Source organism: Struthio camelus, chromosome 9, assembly GCF_040807025.1.
Source record: "Struthio camelus isolate bStrCam1 chromosome 9, bStrCam1.hap1, whole genome shotgun sequence".
NCBI lineage: Eukaryota > Metazoa > Chordata > Aves > Struthioniformes > Struthionidae > Struthio > Struthio camelus.
Window position 1 is genome coordinate 15,568,626 of NC_090950.1, and position 27,271 is coordinate 15,595,896.

The 27,271-nt window shown below is 37.2% G+C and overlaps 1 protein-coding gene across 1 annotated transcript; it reads left to right on the forward strand.

Annotated features, from left to right (window-relative positions):
• TRPC1 (transient receptor potential cation channel subfamily C member 1) lies at positions 1-26,791 on the forward strand. The gene is made up of 13 exons (XM_068954147.1): positions 1-324; positions 2,015-2,169; positions 3,949-4,050; positions 4,933-5,135; positions 8,825-8,956; positions 10,398-10,593; positions 12,791-13,127; positions 16,795-16,934; positions 18,838-18,981; positions 22,669-22,844; positions 22,997-23,198; positions 23,790-23,984; positions 24,819-26,791. Exons 1-13 carry the CDS (start codon positions 189-191, stop codon positions 25,044-25,046), a joined length of 2,346 nt encoding a protein of 781 aa, XP_068810248.1. The 5' UTR covers positions 1-188; the 3' UTR covers positions 25,047-26,791.
• Positions 26,792-27,271: the final 480 nt, after the last annotated feature.

Below are 27,271 nucleotides of genomic sequence, written 5' to 3' on the forward strand. Positions count from 1 at the left end.
GCGGCGGGGAGAGGCCGTCCTCCTCCCTCCCTGCCTGCCTGTCTGTCTTCCTCCTCCTCCTCCTCCTCCGCCCGCCCGGCCGACAGCGCCGCGGATCGCCGCCCCGCGCTGCCCCGGGGCGCGGCGGCCCCCGCTGCGCCTCGCTGCCGGCCGGGCCGCGCGCTCATGGGCCTGGCGGAGCCGGCGCCATGGCCGCCTTGTACCAGAGCGCGGACCCGTCCGCCTCGGCCTCGCCGAACAAGCTGCTGGCGCTGAAGGACGTGCGGCAGGTGAAGGAGGAGACCACGCTGGACGAGAAGCTCTTCCTCCTGGCCTGCGACAAAGGTACGGCGCCGCTGCCCGGCCCGCCGAGGCGCCGCTGGCTGGGCGGGGGCCGCCCGCACCGCCAGGCCCGCGGAGCGGCGCGGAGCGGCGCGGGGCCCTGCCCGGCGGCCCTGCCCGGCGGCGGCGGCGGCGGAGCCCGAGGCGCCCCCGAGGCCGCGGGGCTGAGGCGTTGGGCGGGTTGCGCCCCCCGAGGCGGGCGGGGCGGGGGGGATTGCCCGCTTACCTTAACGCCACGCGTACGTGCCCGCCCGTAGAAACGCGGCCTGAAATCACCCTGTTCTCCACGGCTTCGAAACGTGGGGGTCCCGGAGTGACTGCGGTTTTTAACCGTGCCCTGAATTGCCCTGGGAGCTTCGGGGCAGAAAGCTCCGCTCGGTGGGGAGCAGGTGTGTCTGCGCGCGGGGGTTTGGCCTGATGATTTGAAAAATCATTCAAAACCTTTGTGTCTCACAAAAAGAGTTTATTGAGCAGCGTAGTACTGAACAGGGCAGCCTGGTGCGTCTGTGCTTGAGTCAGACGGGAAGGTGCTGCTTGCGAACACCTGGTCGCAGCGAGTTGCGTTTGCTTGCCAAACCGGCTGGCTTGAAGTCCCATACCGTTGGGGCGTCGCAGTGCACCTGCTTTCATGGTACCTGCAGCACCGAGAGCACTGGGGGCTGACCTGCTGGAAAGCAGCTCTGCAGAGAAGGACCTGGGAGTCCTGGTGGACAACGAGTTAAGCATGAGGCAGCAACGTGCCCCTGTGGCCAAGAAGGCCAGTGCTCTCCTGGGCTGCATTAGGCAGAGTGTTGCCAGCAGGTCGAGGGAGGTGATCCTCCCCCTCTACTCAGCCCTGGGGAGGCCTCACCTGGAGTGCTGTGTCCAATTCTGGGCTCCCCAGTACAAGAGACACATGGCACTCCTGGAGAGAGTCCAGTGGAGGGCTGGACCAGTCCAGCGGAAGATAACTAGGGGACTGGAGCATCTCTCCTATGAGGAAAGGCTGAGGGAGCTGGGCCTGTTCAGCCTGGAGAAGAGAAGACTGAGAGGCGATCTCATCAATGTGTACAAGTATCTGAAGGGGGGAGGGTGTCGAGAGGATGGGGCCAGACTCTTCTCCGTGGTGCCCAGCAGTAGGACAAGAGGCAACGGGCACAAACTGAAACACAGGCAGTTCTGTCTGAACCTGAGAAAAAACTTCTTTACTGTGAGGGTGACAGAGCATTGGAACAGGTTGCCCAGAGAGGTAGTGGAGCCTCCTTCCCTGGAGATATTCAAAACTCGTCTGGATGCGATCCTGGGCAATGTGCTCTAGAGGTCCCTGCTGGAGCAGGGGGGTTGGACTAGATGATCTCCAGAGGTCCCTTCCAACCTTGGCCATTCTGTGACTAACAAGGAACGTGCAAAGTTGCGCCGGTCCTGAAAATTACCCAGGCCAGTGTGTGTGGGGGGGTGTTTTAATAGACTGTAAAGACGGTTGGATTAAAGTGCATGTCTTTAGGCTTTCCTGAAAGAGATGTTCCAAAATATCTCTTTTTTTCACATTCGATGTGAGAGTGCTTGAATTCTTAGTTGCCCTCTATGTTACATGTCTGTTGTCAAATATCGTGGAATGTTACCTTATGTGGCGGGAGCTGGTGTGTACAATATTAATTTGCTTGTATTGCTTTATTTATAACTGCTAGCACATGTTCATACATTGCTTTTTCAGGTGACTATTACATGGTTAAGAAACTCTTGGAGGAAAACAGCTCGGGGGAAATGAACATAAATTGTGTGGATGTGCTTGGAAGAAATGCTGTTACCATAACCATTGAAAATGAAAACTTGGACATACTGCAACTTCTTCTGGATTATGGCTGCCAGGTATGCCACAGATAGATCAGATTATTGAAAATTTTAAGTCTAGTCATTGATTTGCATATTCTACTTGTTATTTCTGTTTTCTATTAATCTATCAGAATCTGAAAGAAAAAAAAAAACTGTCCTAAAAGGACAAAGTTGCCTATATTCATTTAGTAATCAGGAAGGTGTTTTCTTATAACTTCTCCACTGGGATTTTATTGGCATGGCAAATGTATCAACAATGTTAACAGAACTCTGAATATTATTTTAAATGTTATTCCTGTGGCAGAGGAAACATACGCGTTATCTTCAAGCAAAATAAGTAGCATCTAGTCAAACTGCCTAATATTAGTGTTTAGAGTGCAGAGGTCTCTTTGGATCTGGAGTATAAGAACTTTTAAAATGGGAGCGCCGTTAGAAAAATACACATCTTCTTGGATGTCTTTAAATTAAGATGAGAATGTGTTTCTGTAGTGCAGAATTCATCTGGAATGTGTCAAAAATACTGGAGTCTGTTTTGAGCTATTATGTAATTATAGAGTTGTGGATAACTTAGAGAGGACCTCAGGAGGTCATCTGGTCCAAACAGCAGTGACTTGGCCATTAGATAAGGTTGCTTAGAGCCTACATAGTGTAGTGTGTATGTAGCATATGTGGCATATTTAGCATATTTATCAAATATGTATATTTTAAAAAAATCATATGTGAGTTTACAACAGTTTCCTTTTGGTTACCCAAATTCAATAATTTCTGCTTACAGTGTGCTTAGAAATGCTGAAATGTGGAGCTTCGACTTACAGAAGTTTAGTCAGTGCAGTGTGGGTTGTTTTTTTTTTTTTAAACGTTGTCCTAAAATTTCCTTTTAAAACTTTTGTCAATTTTGCTTTACTCCAGGACAGTTCAGGTGACGGTTCAGTTTTTTGTTAAACTTAGTCTGAGCTCAATGGCAGAGGCAGCTTCCTTGACCATAACTGCATGGCAATATACAACATTTCTGCTACTGCTAGGAGAGTTGTAGTTAAGGATACAATACAGTGAAGGCTAACAGGGAAAAGCCTTTTATTAGGTTGTATGGTTTATTAGGTCCAATACCATACAACCTAAAATCTTTTATTAGGTTGTATGGTATTGAACAAAAAAACCCAAAAGCTTTTGGATACCAGAACCCTTCCATGGATCTCCTTTTTCAGTGGCAATAATACAAATTTTGTCTCTTTCTTCTGTTTTTGAAGCAAAAACTTGGATTTCTTAAGGTGAATTAAAGAGAGAACAATATAAATTGTAGGGAAAATGTAGCTCAAGCTGTGAAGCTTCAGAGAAGCTTTAGAAGTTGTTTACAGCCCAGGAAGAAAACTTATTTTCTTAGCTTTATCATGGAACTAGGAATGCAGAGCTGAAGTGTCCATTGTCCATCATCAAATGCGTCTATTTTTTAAAAAAAGAAATGTTTGTGCAACGTGTTTTTAAAAACCTTTCATAGCCTTCCAGGTAACCTTTCCCTTAGAACTTGATTTCCTGAATATCCTCCATCTTCTTTGCTGAAAAATAATTGCTACGTTTTATTGTTCTCCTATTCATGCAGTAAAACAAATTGTTAATAAATACCGTACTAGCTCTTGCAATGACCGCCTAAATTTGTATCCTGATTGTACACATGGCAATAGTACAGAGCATTGTTCTAGAACTTTAAAAAAACAAAAACAAAAAGGGAGGGGGGAGTTTGCAGTTTGACTTCAAATTAATTCTTTATGGTGTTTAAATTATTGCTCTTTTCATGTTTAACCTGTTTTCCTTCCTTAGTCATCAGATGCGCTTTTGGTGGCTATTGATTCGGAAGTGGTGGGAGCTGTTGACATTCTGCTTAATCACCGACCAAAAAGATCCTCCAGGCCAACTATTGTAGTTGAGTGTGTTTACTTCTGGGGTTTTGTTCAGGGAGTGGTGGGCTATGCTGCTGTTTTCAGGGTACTGTACTTAAAGCAACATCATTAAATCAAGTTCTACATCTCTGAGGAGTCTGGACATCAGATAATGTTTTTATAGCCTCTTTTGCCTTAGAGGATAGAGTACTTTATTTTATTCTACTGCCTGTATCCAATAGCCTTATAAATGCTGATTGCTAACAGATACCTTATCAGTCTGGAAGAGGAAAAGAAATGAATGATTATAAATCTTTTCTTGTGGACCTCTTGCAATTTAGTTAGCAATCTTGACCTATAAACAAGTGTATTTTTGCCTGAAAATACTAGGAAGCTCTACAAATCTGTAAACATCAAATCTTAAAATGATCATCTGAAATTTCTGGCTATCCTCAAGTATCAAAACATTTTTTAAAAGTACACAAGTAAAGGGGAAAAAAAGGCATGATGCATTGCGTAGCCCACAATGTGTATTTGTTATAATCAAGATATTTTCTCTGCACTTAAGCAGTAAAATCAACTCATTCAAAAAAAAAAAAAACCACTCTATTTTGAACTATAATAAAATGCACTTCTCTTAGTATTTTTTATGTGTATTGGACAAGATAGGCTATGAACGGCAATTTTCTGTGTAGATAAATAAAACATTTTTGCATCTATTTTCCTTTTTCCATTATTTATATAAGAGGTGTTTGAAGGCATTTTTATGCCTTTTTTTTATTTTCATGTTGTAAAACGTGAGGAAAATATTTTGGAGGAGAGCTTCACTGGGAGGCATTGTTTTACAGTCAAGATGAATGTATATGTAAACATTGTAATAGAACTGTATGAAATAAACTTAGATACTTTCTACGTTTTATTGCAGAAACTAATGGAACGCATTCAGAATCCAGAGTACTCAACAACCATGGATGTTGCACCTGTTATTTTAGCTGCTCATCGTAACAACTATGAAATTCTCACTATGCTGTTAAAACAAGATATATCATTACCGAAACCTCATGCTGTAGGCTGTGAATGCACACTCTGTACTGCAAAGAACAAAAAAGATAGTCTACGACATTCCAGGTAAGACTTACCAAACAATGACAATAACGGAAAAACTTTCGCCTTAATTCTCCAGTATTACCCGGGTGAGGTTCAATATATTTTCTTTTTAACGTGAAGTTTGTGAGTGGATCATTTTAATACATCGTAGCCGCTGTTGTGAGGGATGTGTTAGTTCTTGGGAATGGGCTGTGCTTGAACAGGCTGGTGAGAGATAGTGACTTTTTTTTTGTTCTTTATTTCATTGTACATATTAAGCTAAGAGCCTTTCTTTTTTTGCCAACTGTTTTGCAAATTTTCTACCTGTTAGTGCTTTGGGAGCGTAGGAACTAAGCAAGTAAAATTTTTATTAAGTTAATTAATACTGCTTTTTTTTGAGCCAGAGTGAGAAGGTGGATAATGCCATATCACGTTGTCCTGAAAGTATTTATATTTACGTAGCATGGAATGGTCAATGTAAACCAAAGACAGTATTTTTGAAGTAGAAATCTTTTCAGTAAAGGTGCAAATGGAGGGAGGGATTTACTGATTTGAAAAGAAATTTATCTGTTTAACTCAATAAAATATTTGAAGATTGAATACAATTTAATGTATGTGAGTTTGTGTTTAAAAAAAAAAAATCAGAGCTCAAAGATCGTAAGTGGAGTACAATTACAGTATTGTATTTGGAATTATTCCAGAATGTATCTAAATGATAAGTCTAAAACAGAAGGGAATTGAAAGGATAATTGGTACTGATATTCAACAATTCTAGGCCAGATCCTGATATCTGTAGTGACCTGGGGTATCAGCTGAATGTTGCCATTAATTTCAGTATGAGAAAAGGTGTCAGAGTATCCCAAGAAACAAACAGTAGCAATACTTGAGATAATAATTCACAGCTCAAGCTGGAATGGATACCATGTACCACAGCAGTTTTGTTTTAGAATGTGCCTATCACAATACCGTGCAGTAATAGGTAGAGATGCCGGAACAAGCTATGAATAAGTTGTCTGGGTACTAAGGAGCGGTGTAGGAGTTTTGTCGTGGCATTTCACCTGAGCTAATTTATTTTGCTGAGATAAACAGAATTCACTGTGCCTTATAGACATACCCTGTGTCTTTCTGCTTCTGTTCCTGTTCCTGTCCAAACTGTTCCTGTTTGGAAAGCACATCCCACATAGTAAGTGCTGTTGTGTTTTTAAATGAATGATAGTTAATAATATTTAATAACTAGCTACAGGATGAAATTTGTATTTTAAATGTGTCATGTCATTTTTAATCGAGTAATGCTGGCTTTTCAGACGTTAAGTGTAAAAGCAGAATGGAAAGGGTAATAATATTTCAAGAAACTGCATATGGGGAATATTGATGAGATTTACTGCAGAAAATGCAATACTGTATGTATATGTGTTTGCAGGAAATGCTTAATGCAGAATAAAAGATGTGTGGTCATGTTAGCAATAGAGAGGAAGAGGAGAAAACAAATCTGCTTAATTTTTTCCCTGAGATGAATGATGGTCTTGTCCTATATAATTCTCACTGAAGCAACAAGCTTGGAGTGACCTGTCCAAATCGTACTGTACGCTACTTATCTTTCCTTGATAAATACCTAAAAACCCTGTGTTAAATATGTTACAAAACTAGTTACTTAGATATATGCAGTTGCCGAGTCAAAACAGTGCACACCCGAACCTCCGAACCTCTGAACACTTTCCCTCTGGTTTGGCAGCTTTGTTAGCTGAAGTCTTGAAGGGGAAATAGCCATTTGATAGGGAGGTTTTTTAGGAAAGGAGAGGAGTATGTGTTATGGTTCGATTGCTAGGTGAATGTTAAAGACTTCATTTACTTTCCTTTTTAAAACAATGTTTACTTAGCCCTACTGAAACAGAAAAAGTTAGGCCATCTGTTGAACTCCTCTGATACTCTGGCAATATGTTACTATTTGACAAGATGGCTGTTGGCACTGGTGGACTCAGCTTTAACCTGAGCTGCAGGTTTGTTAGTGTCCTTTCAGATGGCTCCTTTGGTGAGCCTACCAGATCCTCTTCTCTGGTTCACGCCAATATTTCTCTGTGGCTGAGAATTATGAAAAACATATGACGTAATTTGGAGAGCTGAGGGAAGATAAACTTCTGGAGCGGTTCATAGGCTGGAGATGGCAATGGCTTTCCAAGGGCCCTGCTTCCAAATGGAGGAGTGGGCTGGGCATCGGGCTAGTTCCCGAAGGATGGGTGTGCTGGTAATGCCTTGGTCCCGGAGCACTGCTGGGCACTTGGATTAGTTAGAGAGCTGCACGCCAGCACAACCTCACGAATAGTCACATCCCTTATCCTTGGCGTGGAGTCCGCACTTGGGCTGTTTGAGAGTCACATGCCGCTTAAGAGACAGAGGTGGGCCATGCCCGTAATGGAATTTTCTTATTTTCAGTGTTGTAAATGTTAGAAATTATGTCCCAAAAAGACCGACTTTATGTTGGTGTCACGTTAAATGAATTTTCTAAATTTTTGGCTGCATGTGGCATTACCAATGTTAAAACAGTGCTGTAATGTCAGACTCTGGTAAGTTGTGAGCTGTTTTGTAATGTTTTTAATGTGTTGCATTTTTTAAAAGTGTTTTGTGGACACGTGTGCAAAGTTGCTGGTAGACAAAATCCTACAGAGGATTTTAAGAGAAGGTTGAGTGCTTTCTTCATCTGAGTTAGATGATACATGTATCTCTGAGTGCAGCGTTATCAGAAAACTTAATACCTGTCTATCAAACCGAAAATATTCTTCAAAGGTATAGTGTATGGAGTCCTATTTGAATTATATTTTAGCAATGCATGTACTTAAAAAAAAAATGCTCATACAAAATGGAATTGAAAACCTGGGTTAGTAAGTTTGTCTGGGATCTGCTTCTGGAGTAGGGAAAGGAGTTTCACTAACTCACCTCAATAATGATCCAGAGTTTTGGCCATTTAATTATTATAAAGGAATGGGGAACCCAAACGTTTTTGCATGTTTTGGTTTGTTTCTAGAAGCAGGACAGAACTGGTGAGTAATATGCTCTTTACATAAAAACCTGGAATGTGGAAGGCTGCTGGCACAAATCTGGTTTGGTTTGAAGTGAGGAGGATTTTGGATCAAGAACACGTTTCCTTGCCTCATTGATATGAAGGAAGTATATGAATGTTTTTTTGCCTCTCCCTTGAGTTAGCTGGAACAGCATTACTTATTTGAAGCAGTTGACCTAGAAAGGCTCTTTTGCCAGCTGCTCCCCGCTGTTTTTAATTTAGTTTCTTACGATAGAAGATTGCCTTGAAACGTTTTACGTCTCTCTCTTATATACACTGCACCATAAGCACTACTGTGTAAAACTTCAAAACTGTCAAAATTTTAGCCATACTGTTTCCTTAAATGGTGGCCTTCTGCTGGTGTGCTAATAACATTTGAAATAGCAGTGAGGAGAAGAGAAGACACCAATTTAGCAGGCAATTTTTGATGCTGGAAATAATGGGAATTCTAAGTATATGAAGGACAATGGAATTAGACTAAAAACAGTTTCTTCCATTGACATATGCATGTAATGTGCATATTGAGAACATTTAATGCTTTTAGCTTCTGATTTTAAGTTTTTTTTGTTTTGTTCTTTCAAGCTGACTTTTTGTGCAAACTTTCAGAACAGGTTCTGATGTGAAACTGCTAACTAAATGAAATATCTTCATTTTGCTTGCTATTCTTTTGTCACAGGTTTCGTCTTGACATCTATCGATGTTTGGCCAGTCCTGCTTTAATAATGTTGACAGAGGAGGATCCAATCCTGCGAGCTTTTGAACTTAGTGCAGACTTGAAAGAATTAAGTCTTGTTGAGGTTGAATTCAGGTAGGAATTGAATAAATCACAAACCTACTTTATACTTTTATGGAAAGACGTAAGTTGATATGTATGAGCATTATAAAAGGTTTATTCTCAGTTTCTCGTAATTAGGAGGTTTAAAGTAATACCTATAATAAAAATATATTATGTATATACAAAGTAATTGCTGCCTTATTTTGTGAGACTTTAATTACTTTGAGCTGTCTTCACTGAAAAGGATTTAGAGTGGTTAGTTTTCAAATATCATCTCTACTCTGGAAAAATAAGCAGAAATAATGCTAAATCCTGATTTATATCAAGATCACACAGCTTTTAATCATACTCATATCTCATTAGTGCCATGCTTTTTTTTTTTTTCCTTTCTTTTTTTAAATGTAACATCAAGGTGGAACTAGGTAACACTTGTCTGTACTGACCTGACTCAGGCTTGAAATTGTTCTGGGTTTTGTTTCTTAATTTTGCTTCTAATAATATAGGAAAGCATGTGTGTATGTATATGTATGCGTGTAGAACATTTCATGCTGAAAATGCCATGTCTATATAAGAAATATTCAGTGTAATTTTATGAAATTTTATGTAATTTTTTTGAAACTTAATAGCAAAAAAGCATGTTTTTCTCTGAGAACAAACATAAAATATATTAAGAAATCTCTCTCAAAAATCATGTCTTTATTTATTTCGGTTTTTCATAGATTATTCCATGTCTTATTCACATAGAATGAACTGACTGTTGGAAGGATCTGCTCATACTCGTAGAGCTTATTTCTTATTTCTTGCCTCATGTAAACAAATGTTTATGTAGGTTAAGATTTTACTTTTCTAAACAATACCTGAAATAATCTTTATTTATAGCTGATCCTATATCTTAATAAAAGTTCAACTGTTGCATTTTGGAGATACAGCTTGGCAGTGAAGTAGATTGTGTGTCAGGTGAGACTAGCAACTAATGTAATTTCTTTTCTTGCCTTTATTATATTAATATATATTATTTAGTGAATAGACTTTGATTTTCACGTGGCATGAACAAAAACAAAATCCAAAACAACTTACCCTCAAAGCAGAGAATTAAGAAATTCCAAGTTAAGAATTACCAGAATCATTACTTAAAATATTTTGTGACTACTACATTTTCTTATCTCCTGGAAATAACACCAAGTTTTAACTCTTCATATGGAACTCAAGATAAATAAAAGCTAAGAATTTGTATACTGCAACTGTTTCTCAGTTTTTATCTGTCTCCTGGAGTTGCAAAGTGATCTCAAGTATTACAATTGTCACGTTACATGGAGAAACCTATATAATGTTGTCTTCCGAATGCTCACGTCTTGAAATATTTTTTTTCTTTACCTTAGCGTAACATACAATCCAAGCTGAACTTAGATAGTTAATGAATTAATGGAAACTATATCAGCAGTGCATTAATATTTGGTATCTCTTTGTTCTTCAGAAATGATTATGAGGAACTAGCACAGCAGTGCAAAACCTTTGCTAAAGACTTGCTTGCACAGGCACGGAATTCACGGGAGCTGGAAGTTATTCTAAATCACACCTCTAGTGATGAACACATAGACAAGCGAGGATTGTTGGAAGAGAGGATGAATTTAAGTCGCTTAAAACTTGCAATCAAGTATAATCAGAAAGAGGTTTGTCTGTGCTGTAATTTCGTAGGTTTTTCGTATCATTTTACTTGTGGTTCATTTAATTTCTGGTTCTGCTTCTAGACATGGATATGGAAATAAACTTGCAAGAGTCATAGAAGAGAATGTAATACGCATACCATTTACAGGTGGAACATAGGGAAATGGTACTGCAAGATGCTGAGTATTTTTCCAGTATTTACTTTGAAGAAGAATGTAGTGTTTTCTGTATTGATATATAGGCTACTACTCTTTGCCACTAGCTCTAGTAGTGGTAATTATCTGTCCAGATCCTCATTAAATCCTGATCTTGGGAAGCATGGACCGTTAGCTGCCACACAGGATTTATCTTCTCATTTGTCCTGAGCTGTTCATCTCTGGTTCGGGCCCTGTGTTGTTTAATAATTGTTAGACTTAGGCTGGTATAACTGAATAGCACCTCCATTCCAGAATAATATTGCCTTTTGTGCCTTGAATACAGAACTTGTTTCATGTAGTAAGTTATTGTCTCTGTCCTTTGACAAATTATAACTCTAGTTTTTCCTGTACTGGGCTGGGTATAGGTACTTGTGGGATTCTAGTGCAAGGCCAAGGGATAGGAAGAAAGTTTCTTTCCTGTGCATAAGTGATAGTGATAATATGAAAATATATAAAGTGATGTTTCTCAGAGTTAAAATCTTCAGTAGTTATTAAATCTAAATGAGGGTTTAGACTTTAGTAAAAGAAAGGATGGCATAAGGGTCTTCAGCTTTGCTTTTCATCTTTACCTCCTGTTCTTTACTCTTTCCTTATTTAGAAATTCAGGAAATTCCGGAGACTTACCGATTTTTACAAATTTACTCAATTTAAGCTAACGAAGCTTTTGTATGTACATCTTCAAGCATTGTGCTCAGTGTTATGTTTATAAATAGCTATTTTCTTCTCCCTGAAGAAAATGCGACAGATATGAAAGTTACTTACTAAACACATAAGTAAGATTTTTTTGCAATTACTTAGTGACGTTTGCTAGCAAAAATGATGATTCTTTTCATACATAGAATACTTTGGCTTTTAACTTGCATTAGTGCAATGTTTCAGTGTCGTGAAAATGCATTTGCATTTAGCATTTGCAGAAGACATTACTGTTTGTTCTATATGTCTAAGCTTAAACTGTTTGAGAAACTGTTAAAATCCATAGTGTTTAAAAGTCCCAAGCCACAGTTACCAAATGTCCTAGATCAGCCTTACCAGCAGTTCTGGTATGCATTAAATGAGCATACTAAAGTATTTTGGATGCTCTTTTGGTTTTGAGCATCGCTCCTTTTTTTTTTTTTTTTTTTTTTTTTAAACCATGGTGGTTGAATGAAAATAACATTTTTTGGTGTGGTCTGAGGAAAATAATCTTTGCAGAAAGTATTTCATTGGTGCCAAGTTTACTATAGTGACAATTTTTCATGATGCTTTCTGAAATGTGATGATGATAACGTCAATGTTATTTTTGTTGGTTTTGAAATGAAATTACAAACTATGCTGTAGGGTAAATATATTCTTTTGAATTGCGTGCGAGTCAGCAACTAACATTTGAAACTACGTAGTAGTTATACAGCAAATTAAAAAAATTATGCAGTAATAAACTGCATAATTTTCAGACCAAAATCTCGTCTTTTGCGGGGCTGACATAGCTTACTCTGATTTAAAATTAACCCTGCTAAACAGAGCCATAAAGATTTTAAGAAGTACATATAAAATTGCATGGCCACAAGGCATTGTGTTTTGCAGTGTAGACAGTATCTTACAATAATTGTATCTTATTTTTCAGAGACAATTACAGTATCTTATAGTAACACAGATAATGCAACTGTCTTGGATATAACGTTATTTATATACCAGCTTTCTAAATAATTGAAAACCAAAGCTCGTTGTTAACCTGGCGACCTTTAAAAGATCTAGTGTGTTTACTCTATGTTTAGTTTCTGACTGTAGAAGGAAATTAAAATAATGCATGTGGTAATTGTAATGAGTCCTTAGCACTTTTGTTTTCTTATGAGAAAATTATTTCAACTTTAATGTTGTTCCCGTTTCAGCTTCGTGAGGGCCTTCACGTCGTTGGAAAATGAATTTTAATGATGGTATTAGTAATTAGCATGAAGAAACCTGAAGTTGATTTCTTGGTTGTTTCTCTCTCTCTCTCTTTTTTTTTTTTTTTTTTTCCCCTCTCCTCCAGTTTGTTGCTCAATCTAACTGCCAGCAGTTTCTTAACACCGTGTGGTTTGGACAGATGGCAGGCTACCGGCGCAAGCATACGTGCAAGAAGATTTTGACTGTTTTGACAGTTGGCATTTTCTGGCCAGTTCTGTCCCTGTGTTACTTGTTAGCCCCTAAATCTCGAGTGGGTCGAATAATCCACACTCCTTTTATGAAGTTTATTATTCATGGGGCTTCATATTTCACATTTCTATTATTACTTAATTTGTACTCACTGGTCTACAATGAGAATAAGAAGAATACAATGGGGCCAGCCCTTGAAAGAATAGACTATCTTCTGATAATATGGCTCATTGGTAGGTATGATTTGAATAAATCACGTGAACATTTCTGACGTTGATCTAACAATAATGATTTGCACTACCTCTCTGTGAAATCAGCATGTTACTGGTTGCTTGACAGAGGTTTGCTCTTTGGGGGATAGCGTTACAGAAAGAAAACACATTTTGGGGAAGCGATGTGATGTGTTACAACAGTTTCTAGTTATCAAAGAAAGCAAAGCTTCAGAGAAGCAGAATGTTACAGGATCTGACAGAGGACGAACTGTGAGTTTTACTTCAGGGAGACTGGTAGTATTTGGATTGATGCAAATGAGATTTGGTTGTATAATAATAGCATATTAGTGTAAAAGCTGTAAATTTTCCTAAATTTGGGACATTAAGTTGGTACTAACTTAAAAAGCATGAGTGGAAAGCAAACCTGTGTGTTCCTCGGATTAACAGTTCTGTAACAGATACAAGCCTATGGTTAACTATTTTTCCTTTGTGCTAGACTGAGAAATAGAATTAATTTAGATATCGTCTTAGATTTTTTTTCCAAAAATTTTTCATGAATAGGTGATTTTGTTTACTATATAGCATATTTAATCATTGTGAGTAAAAACTTGTTTCTTATGAAAACGACATAGGCCAACAAATATGAAAAAAGACATCCACCAACAAACTTGCATTTTCTGATTTCTTCTAGCTCTTTTACTTTTCTATGTTTTAACAAAAAGGTAATGATCTCAACTCCTTAATTATTTATGCATCGGCATATGGAATTATGCTAGAATCTGAATATTAATAGTCAAGTTATTGTTCCTTTCTAATTTAGCAAAGCTAAGATCAGTGGATTAAAAATATTCATGCATTGTATACGAGTTAATTTTTTTTTTTTTTCTGAATTGCAACTTACTGGGGTATAAACTATAAATGTGCAGTTTATAGTCATAAATCAACCCCTGCAGTGTTTTTGTTTCTGTTTCAGTATGCTCTAACTATACAGAACAGGGGGATCCTCTGGATTTTTGTTGCTTTAATCCAAGTTTAAAGAGATGTCAATATTTAGGGTTCTACAAAGTCTCTTTCAGATTGTGAATATGAAATTTCGATAATATCCTGCTCAGCTCAGGGGGAGGGCTTCGAAGAGGCACAAAATTTCCAGTTTAGTAGCACATCAACTATAAGTAACAACTCAGTCTTTCTTCACCAGTTCTATATGTTAGATTAAAACAAACCAAAAGCCACAACAATTTGGACCTGTTGCAGACCTCAAGTATGGTTTAAAGAAAAAAAAAATATTGTATATATGTTTATATACATGCGCATACTCCCACTTATTCTAATAAATAGAAACAGTGAATGTCCCTCCCCCTTGTTTTAAAATACTGCCAGGAAGAAGAATTTTTCCCCATCTTATAGTTTTCCATTTCTGTGTGTCGTTTTCGCTGACTATTTCACCATACCTGAAACTACATGTGTTAATTCTGGGCGATGCAGTAGAGGGAGCACAGGGATAATTTCCGTGGAGTAGGTTCCTTGTGAACTTTTGTATTGGGTGAAAAATCATAAAACCTTTTAACATGTTTTTATTTGTTTTATTTAGATTAGAATTCGATAAATAAATTCCTGGAAACTTGTACCTTAGTATAGGATAATTAAATGTGCATCATTTGATTGACTGGGAGTTTAAAAAATAATTACATAGTTGTAAACATCACGATTCTTATCTATACAGTATTTTTGTGTGTATGTTTGTGTAACAGTGATTCCTTTCAATGTTTATCTATATAAAACCTGTTGAGTAGTTTGTGTGGATCCTGGAAAGACCAAGTTCTTAGTCCCAAACCTCTGCAGATCTTAAACTTGAAATCTTCAGATGTAGACTACTAAAAGTATTATAGACTCTTCCTTTGTTTTCAGATTCACTATCTGATCTTAGAAATTCTTTAACTTGTTTTTTGAAACCAAGTTTCAACTTCCTTCACATCGAATGTAGACAGAAGGTATGACATTAGGTGGTCTTGAAAATTTCACTGAAAGGCTATAGAAACGTTTTAATCTCCTCATGTAATATGTTAACCTGTGGACTATAATTAGGATTGAAAAATGTAGCATAGATTGTTAAATCATATTATTTTTCACATTATTGAATCTTCATATATTTTAAATACTAATTATATTTATAGCTTAAGTGTTATTTTATAATCATATATTGGACTGTTTCCTTACAAATACTCAGTAAGTTGAAAAATAACGTATTTAGAAAATTTGTGCCAAAATGAACTTGAATAAAAGAACCAAGTAACACATTTATCTACGTTTTCATCCTCCAGAGTTCTATTAAAATGCCCTTTAAAAATCAGTATCAGTATGATCACAGCAAAAGTTCTAACACTTTAAGTTATCAGCGAATATTGTACATTTAGATTAACTTTCAAAGTCACAGTAATTCTTTCTTCCAAATTTATGAGCCTGAATTATAAAAGTGCTTTCCCTTGTAAAATAAAGCAACAGAACTCAATTCCTGTGTGTGTAAATAACATATAAATTACACCATCTTCTACTTCTCCAGCTCCTAAAGAAATTTGTTGAATTTAACAAATTCAGCTTGGATATGTGCTGATCCAATGGGAAGGGTACATAGGTTCTGGTTTAGAAACATTTTGTCTGTAACCTGGAAAAAGAGAGATTTGTGTGTCTTTTTAACTAACACTGCACACCACTTTTTAATACTGCCTTGCAACATTGCAGCAAAGCTGATTGAGCAAGTAGTCATGCATAAATACCTGGGGGGGTGGTTTCCACTTCATTTTTCTCTTACTGGACAGATCAAAATTTTAGAGAATTTGCAAAGTCCTAAAAGTTAAACCGAGTCTAGTAGTTTTTAACTACCAATCATATAAATGCTGCTTTCCTTCTAAGTATAGTAGCTTACATCTAAAGTGCTCAAAAAACATTACATAACTGATTATTCATAGAAATCAAAGGTGTCACTGTATTTCATCTAAAGGTCGTTTCAAGTTTTATAAAAATGTCAGCCTGTAACAGACATTTGGTTAGTAAAATTCTTAGTAGCTGCGTTTTTCTGTACAGTCGGGCATGGTTAGCAGTGGTCACATCAGTTTGCCAGAATTAAGATCCTTAATCTTTAAGTGTATGCTGTTCTAGGTTGAACTTCTGATTTTCTGCAGTCTTAAGCCACGGTCGCTTTTCATGTATGTTACTTGATATCAGAGTAAGAAACATTTCTACTGCACTTTTGGATCTTTTCAGGAACGGTTAATAAGCTGCTTTTTCTTAAAGAGCATTTTATAGTACAAATACACTTCCAAAAATATGTGATGCTTTATATCATCTTTTTTGAAGCAGCTGAATACTTTCCTTTCATAAAAAGCATTTGTATTCTGTCCCTTTACCTTTAATTTTGACCCTTCCCTGTGCATGTTATTCTCCTGTTCGTTTTCCCTCGTGCCGTCTTTATTGGTTCCTAGTTTGAAAGTAGACGAGAAGAGGTTAAACATCTTGTTGCCTTATAATTAATGCTTGTAGCCCAATGCATTGTTCTTAGTAAATTTATGTAATTCATTTTTTTCCTCTTTGCTAAAAGACTATATACAAAACCAGTCGGAAGTGCTTAATTGTAAGAGAACGTCTGTTCAGTGTAATGGGTTGACTTCTCTGTCTGTCTTTTTTCCTGCAGGAATGGTGTGGTCGGATGTTAAACGACTCTGGTATGATGGTTTAGAAGACTTTTTAGAAGAGTCTCGTAATCAGCTTAGTTTTGTCATGAATTCCCTGTATTTGGCAACCTTTGCTCTCAAAGTAGTTGCCCATAACAAGGTGAACACCCATTTTGATAAATCTAAAGATCCTCTGGGACCGACTGGGCAAATAGAGAAGCTCTCTCCTTTTAACAGAAAATGGAGGTTACAGCTGAGAAAGGGACAGTGCTAAAAGGATTAGAATTTGGTTTTGATACCTGTGTTTCACTTTGATAGGAAATGTATGCATTTGATGAGCTAGCAACAGTTTGTTCCTGTAACTGTAGTTTTAGTAGATTTCTGCAAACTCTGTGAAGATATAGTAGGTGCAGTGTGTTAGCGGTAGTGTGTTGTAGTGACGTGCACTGTGGTGGTGGTAGTTTACCGTGTGGATACAGTTTAGACACGACTCAATCGTCCTTTGTGCTATGTGGCATGTAAATGTCTCGTTCCCTGGTTCTGCTGCATCTTGGACTTGAAAGAGAAGCCGATGAGGCAAATGGGAGTTAGGGGATACACCAAGGCGGCTCCATGTAGTCAGGGCCCCCAGACAGAGTTACTGTCCTCTTCCTCGTCTTCCAGATGGCTTGGTTTTCGTTTGGGGAAAGCTCCCGCTGCAGCCTGTCTGATTTGGCATTCCAGCTAGTCTTATTCTGAGAGATCAATACCATACGGAAAGAGCTAATAGGAACCTCTGTATTTAGATCGCCTAACACTGTTTGTTACAAAAATTTGTTTTTAAGCTTTTGATAACTTTTTGGTAACTTTTGATAGCTTTTCACATGCTCCAACATCATGTTTTTTGTAGTAAGGAGACAAATTCCAAGACCAGAGAGGAGCATTGTCTTTTCTCTGTGGGGAAAAAAAATCTAGATTTGATTGAAGATATTTGGAAATATATCTGCATGTATATCTGCATGTCTGTGGTGGTAATTCCTTTGCTGTGGTAAGAGCCTTTTGCTGCCAGTTTAAGCAAAAGAAGATGCAGGACTCTTGTTCTGTTTAACAGAAATGTGATGAGGGTTTTTTTTTTTTCCAGTTTTATGTAACAACATTTATTTTTATCCCTTATAATTCTGTAGAAAACCAAATAAAAATGCACATTTCATGTCTTGGTTCCATGTTGTAAATGGTGAAGCTGTAAGAAATAAAGGAAGAGTCTCTGTAGCAGCAAGGTGGCCTTATACAAATGGGATTGCAATGCATAAAAGCATTTTTAAGCCTGTTTCCTACCACCTTCTGGACAGCTCACTTGAACTGATTTTTGTGTTCCTTAGCCTTTGAGTGTCCATTTTGAGACAGCAGGAGCTGATAATGTAAATATTGTGAATAATAATAAATGAATGCTTTCAGCTCAAGCTGAAAGTTAGGCACTTGTGGATATCAGGTCAGTAGCTGAATTATAAAGTATATCCTAACGGACATACTTTAAAGGTGTATTTACACCAACAGTTTTCTTGCAACTTCTGTTCTCTGTAGTCTTTCATAAAATCCATTGTAGGCACCCCAGCACCTGAGTCTTTCTAAATCTTTCTAACCGTGGTTAAGACCAGCTGTCGCATCAGTTAATTAGTTTATTTTGCAGCATTTTAATATCATTTTGAATTGAGGCCCGTTACACTAGACAGTGTACGTGTTTATGATAGTACATGATCCCTGTTTCAACTAGCTATGAAAAACGTGGGAGGGGAAGCAGAACCAGAGATATAAAGTGATTTGCTGAGCATTACACAAGCAAGTGGCAGAGTTTAGGATTGAACTTAAGCCTACTTTCTGGCTCCCTCTGGAGTAGCTTTTAAAATCCTTTTGGCTAAAAAGAGTGGGATATCTGAAAGACTAACATCTTCATTATCTATAAGTCAAATGCGTTGAAGTTCTTCTATGCTGTTACCTATTCTGGAGGGAGGTGTGGGAAGGGGTGCATAAGTGCATTTCTCTATTTAAAATGTAAATGATTTCCGACTGTGCTTTTTCCATTCCAGTTCCATGATTATGCTGAAAGGAAGGACTGGGATGCCTTCCATCCTACCCTGGTGGCAGAAGGTCTTTTTGCTTTTGCTAATGTTCTTAGTTATCTACGTCTCTTCTTCATGTATACAACGAGCTCTATTCTGGGACCGCTCCAGGTGAATATCGTTATTGTCAGAGGAAAATATTAAACTAGATCTTAAATTGCTATCCAGAGTCTTACTGATAATGCTTATAGACAAAGATAGAAAGCAAAACTAGAAAGCAGAAATGATACTACATAGATACGTTTTTAGTCTCCTCCTGTAAAATACACTGATTTAGAAGGAAGAAGGAAAGATAAAGAATGGAAGACAGTGTCCGTTCACATTTTTTTATAAGGAAATTTCTGTTTTTTTGTCTTTCCTTCTAATTGTACATATACTGCTTTTAGTTTTCATCTATGGTTATGCGCCGGTAGCTTAACATTTATATGACGGATGTGCCTGCAGTTTGAAAACAGGTTATTGTTTGTTCTTTAAAGTTCTGTGCAAGTGATAGTCATAACTTATTATCTCTAGTGGACAGACGAATGAGATGTGTAGCATGGAAGAATAATCAAAAGCCTTTCCATTTGTGTTGGTAGTCTCACTGAAGTTGCATGTTGGGTAGAATTGTGCAACCTGCCTTTTTAAAAAAGAAAACTCTGCGGAGTACTAAAATGGCCTGCTATCTGTAGCCAGTAACAAGAAGGGAGACTAGATTTCTTCGTATTCACCTTGAATTTACTTGAGCCTTTCCATGAAAAATAATGACAGTATACAAACACATTTTCCTTCTGTGATATGTTTAATTCAGTTGTCTTGAGCAGTGGGGGAAGCATTAACAGTCTTCTGTGATGGTGGAACGGTAGAGCCACAATAGTTTCTAAGTTAAATTAATGTTTTTCACTTAAAGTTAGGATTTAACCTTTTTTTTTGTGAACAATTTAAATTTTCTTCCCCTGATTAGAGAGCAGAGAGAAAATTTTCTGTTGTGTTTATGTCATGGTGTGGGTGAGGATTTTTTTGTTGTTTTGGGTTTTTTTTTTTGTGCAGAGCCTCTCATCCTAGTTTATGGCAGATAGGCTTGAGGGTCCAACATGGCATTTTACAGAATTGCTGGTACCTTTTGGGGGCAGGGGAGGAAACCAGGACTATTATTAAGACCTCTCATTTAGGTTGCAGTTACCTCCCTTGACCCTTTTTAGATTTAAAAGAGGATTTAAAACTACCTTCTAAGAAATTTTGAGTGGAAGAATCCATCAGGCACCTGTTAGTCCACTGATATGTACTATTTGAAATTTTTTTCTCCCTTCTGCCTTGCCTCTCCTCAGTTCGAGTCCTTTGCGCTGACTGATTTTGTTACTTTGCCGGTGGAAACCCCTTACAAACTAAAGCACCTGCGTTACTGAAGGCACAGCTTACTGAGAAGGCATTGCATAGGCATACGTCCAGCCGCTCTGGCCTTACAGCCTGGGAAATGTATGGCAACAAAGTTGGATTGGACGCGTCACTGATTTCTTGAGCATTGATTTGACCTATTACGACAAGCTCTGTCCTCTCTTCTTCTAGCGAGCAGACCTAGTTTTAAGAACCTCTGGCAAGAGTGGATCATCTGAAATGATCTTGCAAGAAAGTTTATCACTGCTAGTCACAAGGGCAGAACAGATATTTTTTGAGAGCAGCATATTTTTAACTCCTCCTCTGCAACTAGAGCTACACCAAAGGAGGTTCTGGAGCACATAACTTTGGCTCAGATCACCAGGTCTTGCTTCAGGGAATAGCTGAAAACTTCCATCTTGAAGGTTCAGCCCTTTTTAATGATTTAGAGTACTTGATATTGCTATACGAATAATTGTAATATTTTTAAATATGAATAGTTAAATATGAATAGTTAAATATGAAATAGTCCTCCTGTTAAAAGAAAAAATGAATTATTTATTTGATATTTTCTTAAATCCTGCAAAAATGTACTTTAAATAGAATACTTATATTTATTTGTAGCCATTGTTACTGGAAAATGCCTGTTTCTGTTCTCTCTCTCTCTCTCTTTTTAATTCTTGCCCCTTTCTTTTCCCTAGCTATGACTATGTAACTGTTGATTTTTTTTTTTTTATTCTTCCATGTTTTTAAATGGAAATCTACTGCCATACTTTAAAAAATATTAAAATCTTGATGTTGCACTACGCTTGTCCTACAAATCGAACAGTAACATCTCTCCCATGTTTTAAAGAGGTTCACTGTTTAATGTGCTGTTTATTTATGTACTAGATCTTTCACAAGTTTTATATTAGGAGGCTATGTTATGAAATTTTCCAAGTAAATAAAAACAGTCAACAGTCACCCCATTCAGTGGCACAGTGAGGCTTATGTTATTACTGTTGGCTAGTACAGCTTGTGCAACAACTCTTACAGTATTTTCTGAAAGTAGGTCACAAAGTTCAAATGGTGGTACTGAAACATGGCACGGCAACCCAACAGGCTGTGGGGGGAAGGCAGCTACTGCGTTCTCTGGCTACTACACAGCTATTTTTAAGCATTCATTTACTTTATTGACTAATAAAACTTATTTTAACACAGTTGACTATCTTTTTTTTTTTTTTTGAATTATTTTATTAACGGAAGGTGGAACGATATTCCCCTAGATTTGGTTGGACTAGCTCCTCAGCTTTCAAGTGCTCTGAAATTCAAAACAGAAAGGAATACCGTGGCTATATGGAGAAAACGGCTGGTATTTGGGCTGTTATATAATATTCCAAACAAATTAGTTTGGGTGGTTCGTGCTTCTTGTGCATTCTGGTTTTAACTGCTTTGTGTCCCTCTTGTCTGGGAGCGGGAGCCAGTTGAACACTAAACGTTTGGTTTTTTTAGAAGGATAGCTATTACGAAATAGTCTGACCAGTGATTCTCTTCCGCACTGCTGTTTGCTGCAGATCATGATTCAGACAGGATTAAGATTTACACGCACCAATTTATGTAGAGGATTAGAATTACCCAACCCTATTTTATGTATTTACATTCTTTAACAATAATAGTATGTTATTCCCTGAAGAAGACCCATATATCTTTGTAGAAACAGTAATTAGTTTATGCAGTGTTTGTTTAAAAATCTGTGTTTATGGCACAACTCTTTTTTGTCGTCCCCCCCCCCCTTCTCTCCTCCTTTGTTAGATGCTTTGTGGTGCTCTGCAAACTTCCATATAGGCTGTTTTGAACTGGAAACTTAATGAATTAAACTGAGGGCCATGTCTTCTATACTTTACACCCCTCAGGTTTTCATATGTGCTTACGCACCTAGACATCGTGCATATTTCAAGACTAACATAAAACATGCAGTGAATTAATGTTGTGTTCAGCAGATGGGTTTAATTATAATGCTTTTTAATTCACAGTGAATTATGATGCCAAATGTTTTGATTAATTCAGTATCCATATGAAGCGCTTTCTCAGCTTTCTGTGATGGTGTTTGTGTTCAAATGCATTTCACGTATTGCTTTTATCTATTGATTTGGGAGCTCCTAGTTACCTTCTGTAGTAAATTATGAATGCAGGAAAATGTGTACACAGTATCACTTATGGTTTATTGAAAACAAATGTATCTGTTGACATTAAGAGTCCTAACAGCTGGAAATTATCACTGAAAAATCAAGTGTATGGTATGAGGACATCTCCTAATTTTGTCGTCTTCCTAGCACCTTAAATTTTAACTTAGAACAAATATTTACAAACAAATATAAATAGTTTTTTGTGTGTGTGTCTGTGTGTTTAGAAGCTGAACAATAAATTACAAATTTGACTCATATTGGGAATAAATCTGTTTCACAGATCTCAATGGGACAGATGCTACAGGATTTTGGAAAATTTCTGGGCATGTTTCTTCTTGTTTTGTTCTCATTCACAATTGGATTGACGCAACTTTATGATAAAGGATTTACTGTAAATGAAGAAAAGGACTGTGCGGGAATTTTCTGTGAACAACAGAGCAATGACACATTCCATTCGTGAGTTTGATATCTGTGAAATGTCCACATTGTTCTGACCTTTACATTACAGTTTTATTTAATTACTAGGAATTTTAGCTGAAATTGGATTCACATTAAGTAAATTCACATTTGATGTTTAACTAAAAAGAAATTTTCTTCTTGTTTTGTAGGTTTATTGGCACATGTTTTGCTCTATTCTGGTATATATTCTCCCTGGCACACGTAGCAATCTTTGTCACGCGCTTCAGCTATGGTGAAGAATTGCAGTCTTTTGTGGGTGCTGTTATTGTTGGCACCTACAATGTGGTGGTTGTGATAGTATTAACTAAGCTCCTTGTGGCAATGCTTCATAAAAGTTTTCAGCTGATCGCAGTAAGTGGTTTCTGATTAATTATGAGTAAATTCTAGCAGTATCTTGGACGTTATACAATTTACCTGTTAGAACATGTAGATTAATTTTGTGAACTAGCATCTGATAGACTTTTATGGGTGAGCTCTGTCTCTGGGCTCACAAGTCTTACCTTCAAGGGAAAATGCTGTACTTTTTGTTGAGTTAAAGTACAAATAAGCCAGAGAAACTCTGCATGTTGAAAATGTGCAAGGCTTTGGCCCTCAGAGAGTTGGAGACTTTCTTGATACAGTGCTGTTGAAGTCAAGGTGCTGTTTTTGACAGGGTGAGGCACGCTTAACTTTAGGCATTTAATATGGAGTTTATTACCTGAATAGCTGAATTTTATATTTAAGCCAGAGCATATAATGAATTGAATCTTTGTATGTATTACAGTTATTTAGTATTTTAATTATTTAATGCATTAAAATAATGTTAAAATGATGTTTAATCAAAGTTAACAGTCAGTTTTTAAGTTATGAGAAAATGTAACTTACTGAAATAGGCTTTAAATATTTTAATGCTCTTCCCTGTTACTTTGCTTCTGATCTCTGTTAATGTTTCTGATGCTTTAGAATCATGAAGATAAGGAGTGGAAGTTTGCTCGTGCTAAGCTTTGGCTTAGTTACTTTGACGACAAATGCACGCTACCTCCACCTTTCAATGTCATCCCCTCTCCCAAAACTATTTGCTATCTTTTCAACAGCCTCAGTAAATGGATCTGCTCTCATACATCAAGTGGCAAAGTGAAACGTCAGAATAGCCTAAAGGTAAGAAATGATCTGGAAAGTTGTACGCTCTGAAACTGGAAAGGTGCTTCTTACTAAAATGAATCAGTAAGTTGCTGCAGGAAGGTGCCTTTCACATGATGAGCACTTCTAAAGTAAAATGGGAACTGTTGGATAATGTGTGTTGCATTTAAATATAAATAAATGAAAATAAATTTTACCTATTTCTGTTTAAGTAAGATTGTATTAACTGCCAGTTTTGGGGAATTTCAGTAACCGTCCTGCCCTAGCAGTAGCGTGGAAACATACTTTGACTGATGGAAAATGTATAGAACCCTCAAGGAAGTATGTGCTAATCTCAAAAAATGATGAGGTTAGAGTATGCTTTGGGGAAAGTAATTGGTTTTAAACATATCACAGAAGTGTCAAAATAAATAACCAACAGTAACACTGGAACCTCTCATTTTGGGAGTAGGGATTATTTTTCTTAAGTAAACCTTTTTATTTTATCCTGTAATTATGCATACGAATTTTGCATCTCCTTGCTGACAAAAATAGCTTTTGAAGAAACTAAATTCAAAGACTTTATAGAATACACACTTGCAAACAAACATTAGAGAACGTGGAAGTCTTAGTTGCTCACAGGGCTATTTACCAAGCCAGATAGATTACAACTTGTTCCTTTTTGCTGGAACAGTAGATTATCATTTAATTTAAATTTGGCTGACAATGTATATGCATTGTATACTTGCGCAAGTCAGGATGTTTATATACAGTTGCCACTTTTTTGTTCATATTCATTCTCTCTAAGTTGTGCACAGCCTTTAGGGCTCAGAAGTCACTTTTGTATAGTAAATGTTTAATGTTTGTTTAAAGGAATGGAGAAATCTGAAGCAAAAGAGAGATGAGAATTATCAAAAGGTGATGTGCTGCTTAGTCCACCGTTACTTGACTTCCATGAGACAGAAGATGCAAAGTACAGATCAGGCAACTGTGGAAAACCTAAATGAACTGCGGCAAGACTTATCAAAGTTCCGGAATGAAATGAGAGACCTACTTGGCTTTCGAACTTCTAAATATGCTATGTTTTACCCAAGAAATTAAGGCCTAACTTTTCAGATGAAAGGTGTCTACTTTTTGATACCTATCAAAAAGTAAAGTACTGGCTTAATTCTGTTGCTAGACCAAATAGAAAATATCGAACAATTGCACAGTATCGAACTTGAAAATGCATTTGCATGAGCTGCAGCTAGATGCAGAAGTGGTGAAAATAAATGCAAAAACAGTAATTTTCTTAACGCTCTTAATCTTATTGTATATATAAAATCTGTATATAGGAATTTTATTTTGATGTTCCTCACACTGTGGCTGTCAGGTGTCAGAGCTTCGTAACTAGCACAATATGATTATTTCTTCTATTTTTGCTGTTTGTTCCTTTTTGATACTTGTTTTTCAAGTTGCGAGAGAAGAAGCTTTTTAAACAAAAATCCAAACTGCATTTATTTTTAATAGAAAAGTTGGGTAGAATAGAATAACAGATTTCCAAAAAAATTGGAAATTACATTTGACTGCAGGTCACAGTGCACTTGAAGACTGTATTGCTCTGAAAGAGGCAGTTCTAGTGCCAAGTTTTGTATATTAGGTTGACTGTATGGTAGCATTTATAGCATATAGAAAATCAAATCATCAAGACTCTTCCCATTCATGGGAAAGTTGAAATTTTGGGTTTAAAATAGACCAATCACTTCCAGAATGTTTGTGGTTACATACAAGACAATCAATTCCTGCTTGGATTTTTCAGTGGTGCCTCAGAAGTATGTTCTACTGTGCAGGTTAGGATTGGGAACAGAATTTTAAAACAAACCTATGAACTTTCGGTGTATTCAGGATCTTTTTTTGTTTTTTTATCTGGATGATCAATAGTTATTATTTGAGTTAAATTAAAACCTATGATTTAACAAAAATGAGATGGAGCGCATGAGTGCTGTTGTTTGCAATGCTAAACAGTTCCTCTCTGAAACACTGTACGCTTCTTCCTGTGAGAACATACATTTTGTCTGGTTATTGGACAGATGTAGCTTTCGGCCCTGCTATAGCCAGGTTTTACAGGTGAGATTTTTAAACTTGTCTTTCTTTTTTCTTCTTTTAATATTAATTGTTGCAAAGTTTAACTTTCTCTTTTCTTTTTCTGTGTCAGGAGTATTATGTTTTGTGAAAACACATGATTTAACTTTGCTTACAATGGACAGTAAGGGCTTTGTGGATTTTCTGTGCTAGAGGGTCCTATATAGCTTTATATGCTTATATATAGTTCAAGTTGACAAATTGTAATTGAGAAATGTGATATTCCTGTATTTTTAATTACAAAATAAGTATATTTATGAGAGCTAAAGGATTGACGGTTTTACTGTGAAGATGGTGTTCTTCTAAACCAGTCTTATGTCCAGAAGGCGCAGGTAGCCATAATGGTCTCTGACTACAGTAGATTTTGGAAGATTGATAAGAGAGCGGAGGCTTAAATGAATGTTCACTTTTTTTGAAGGAATTCTTACAAAACTCTTTCTTGTAAAGGTAATATATTTTCTGTACTAAGAAATTATGCATATCTGAGTTTAATATTGTGCTTCCAGAAGTCCTATAGTGTAGAAGCATTCTGAATAGTCTGTTGGGGTTTCATGTGAATAAGCAGCCAACCTCTCGTGTTCAAAGCAAAGAGGATCACTGATTTTTTTTTTTTTAAAGAGGGAGATCTCATGTTTGAACGCTATACCACCATAAAAACTGTGTGCTTGTATATGTTATGTATTCCCAAGAAAGGAAGCAAACAAATAAAAGCTCTTTGAAAAATACGGTTGTGTTAGTACATTTCAAATATGACTAATGTTTATCTTGGTTAAATATTATCTTTTCTATTGACAATAATTTCTTTCTTTGTGTTGTATCTTTAAGATAATAGGCTTAAAAAAGGTAGCTGGTAATAATATGTTTTTGTTTGTTTGTTTGTTTTTTCCTCCCTTGTGGAACAATTATTTGTAAGTTCATTTAGACGGCATGATGCAGTGCCATGAAGCAGTAGCTGCATTTGCTCTGAGCAAGTTAGGCTGGGTTCTTGGTGCAACATTAGCTGCCTGGCACTCAGCCCATGCTGATTAGTTCTTCTGGGAAGCTCGGTATGTTTATCTATGTGAAGCAGTATGCTAATGGTAGCAATTCCTAATCACTTCTGGTACACAAGCAGGGTCATTCAGAGCGAGCTTGGTTATCCACACTGTGTTCTACAGTGTGGACATGTCCTTAGGAGGAATTGTATTACCTCTAGGCATTTCTTT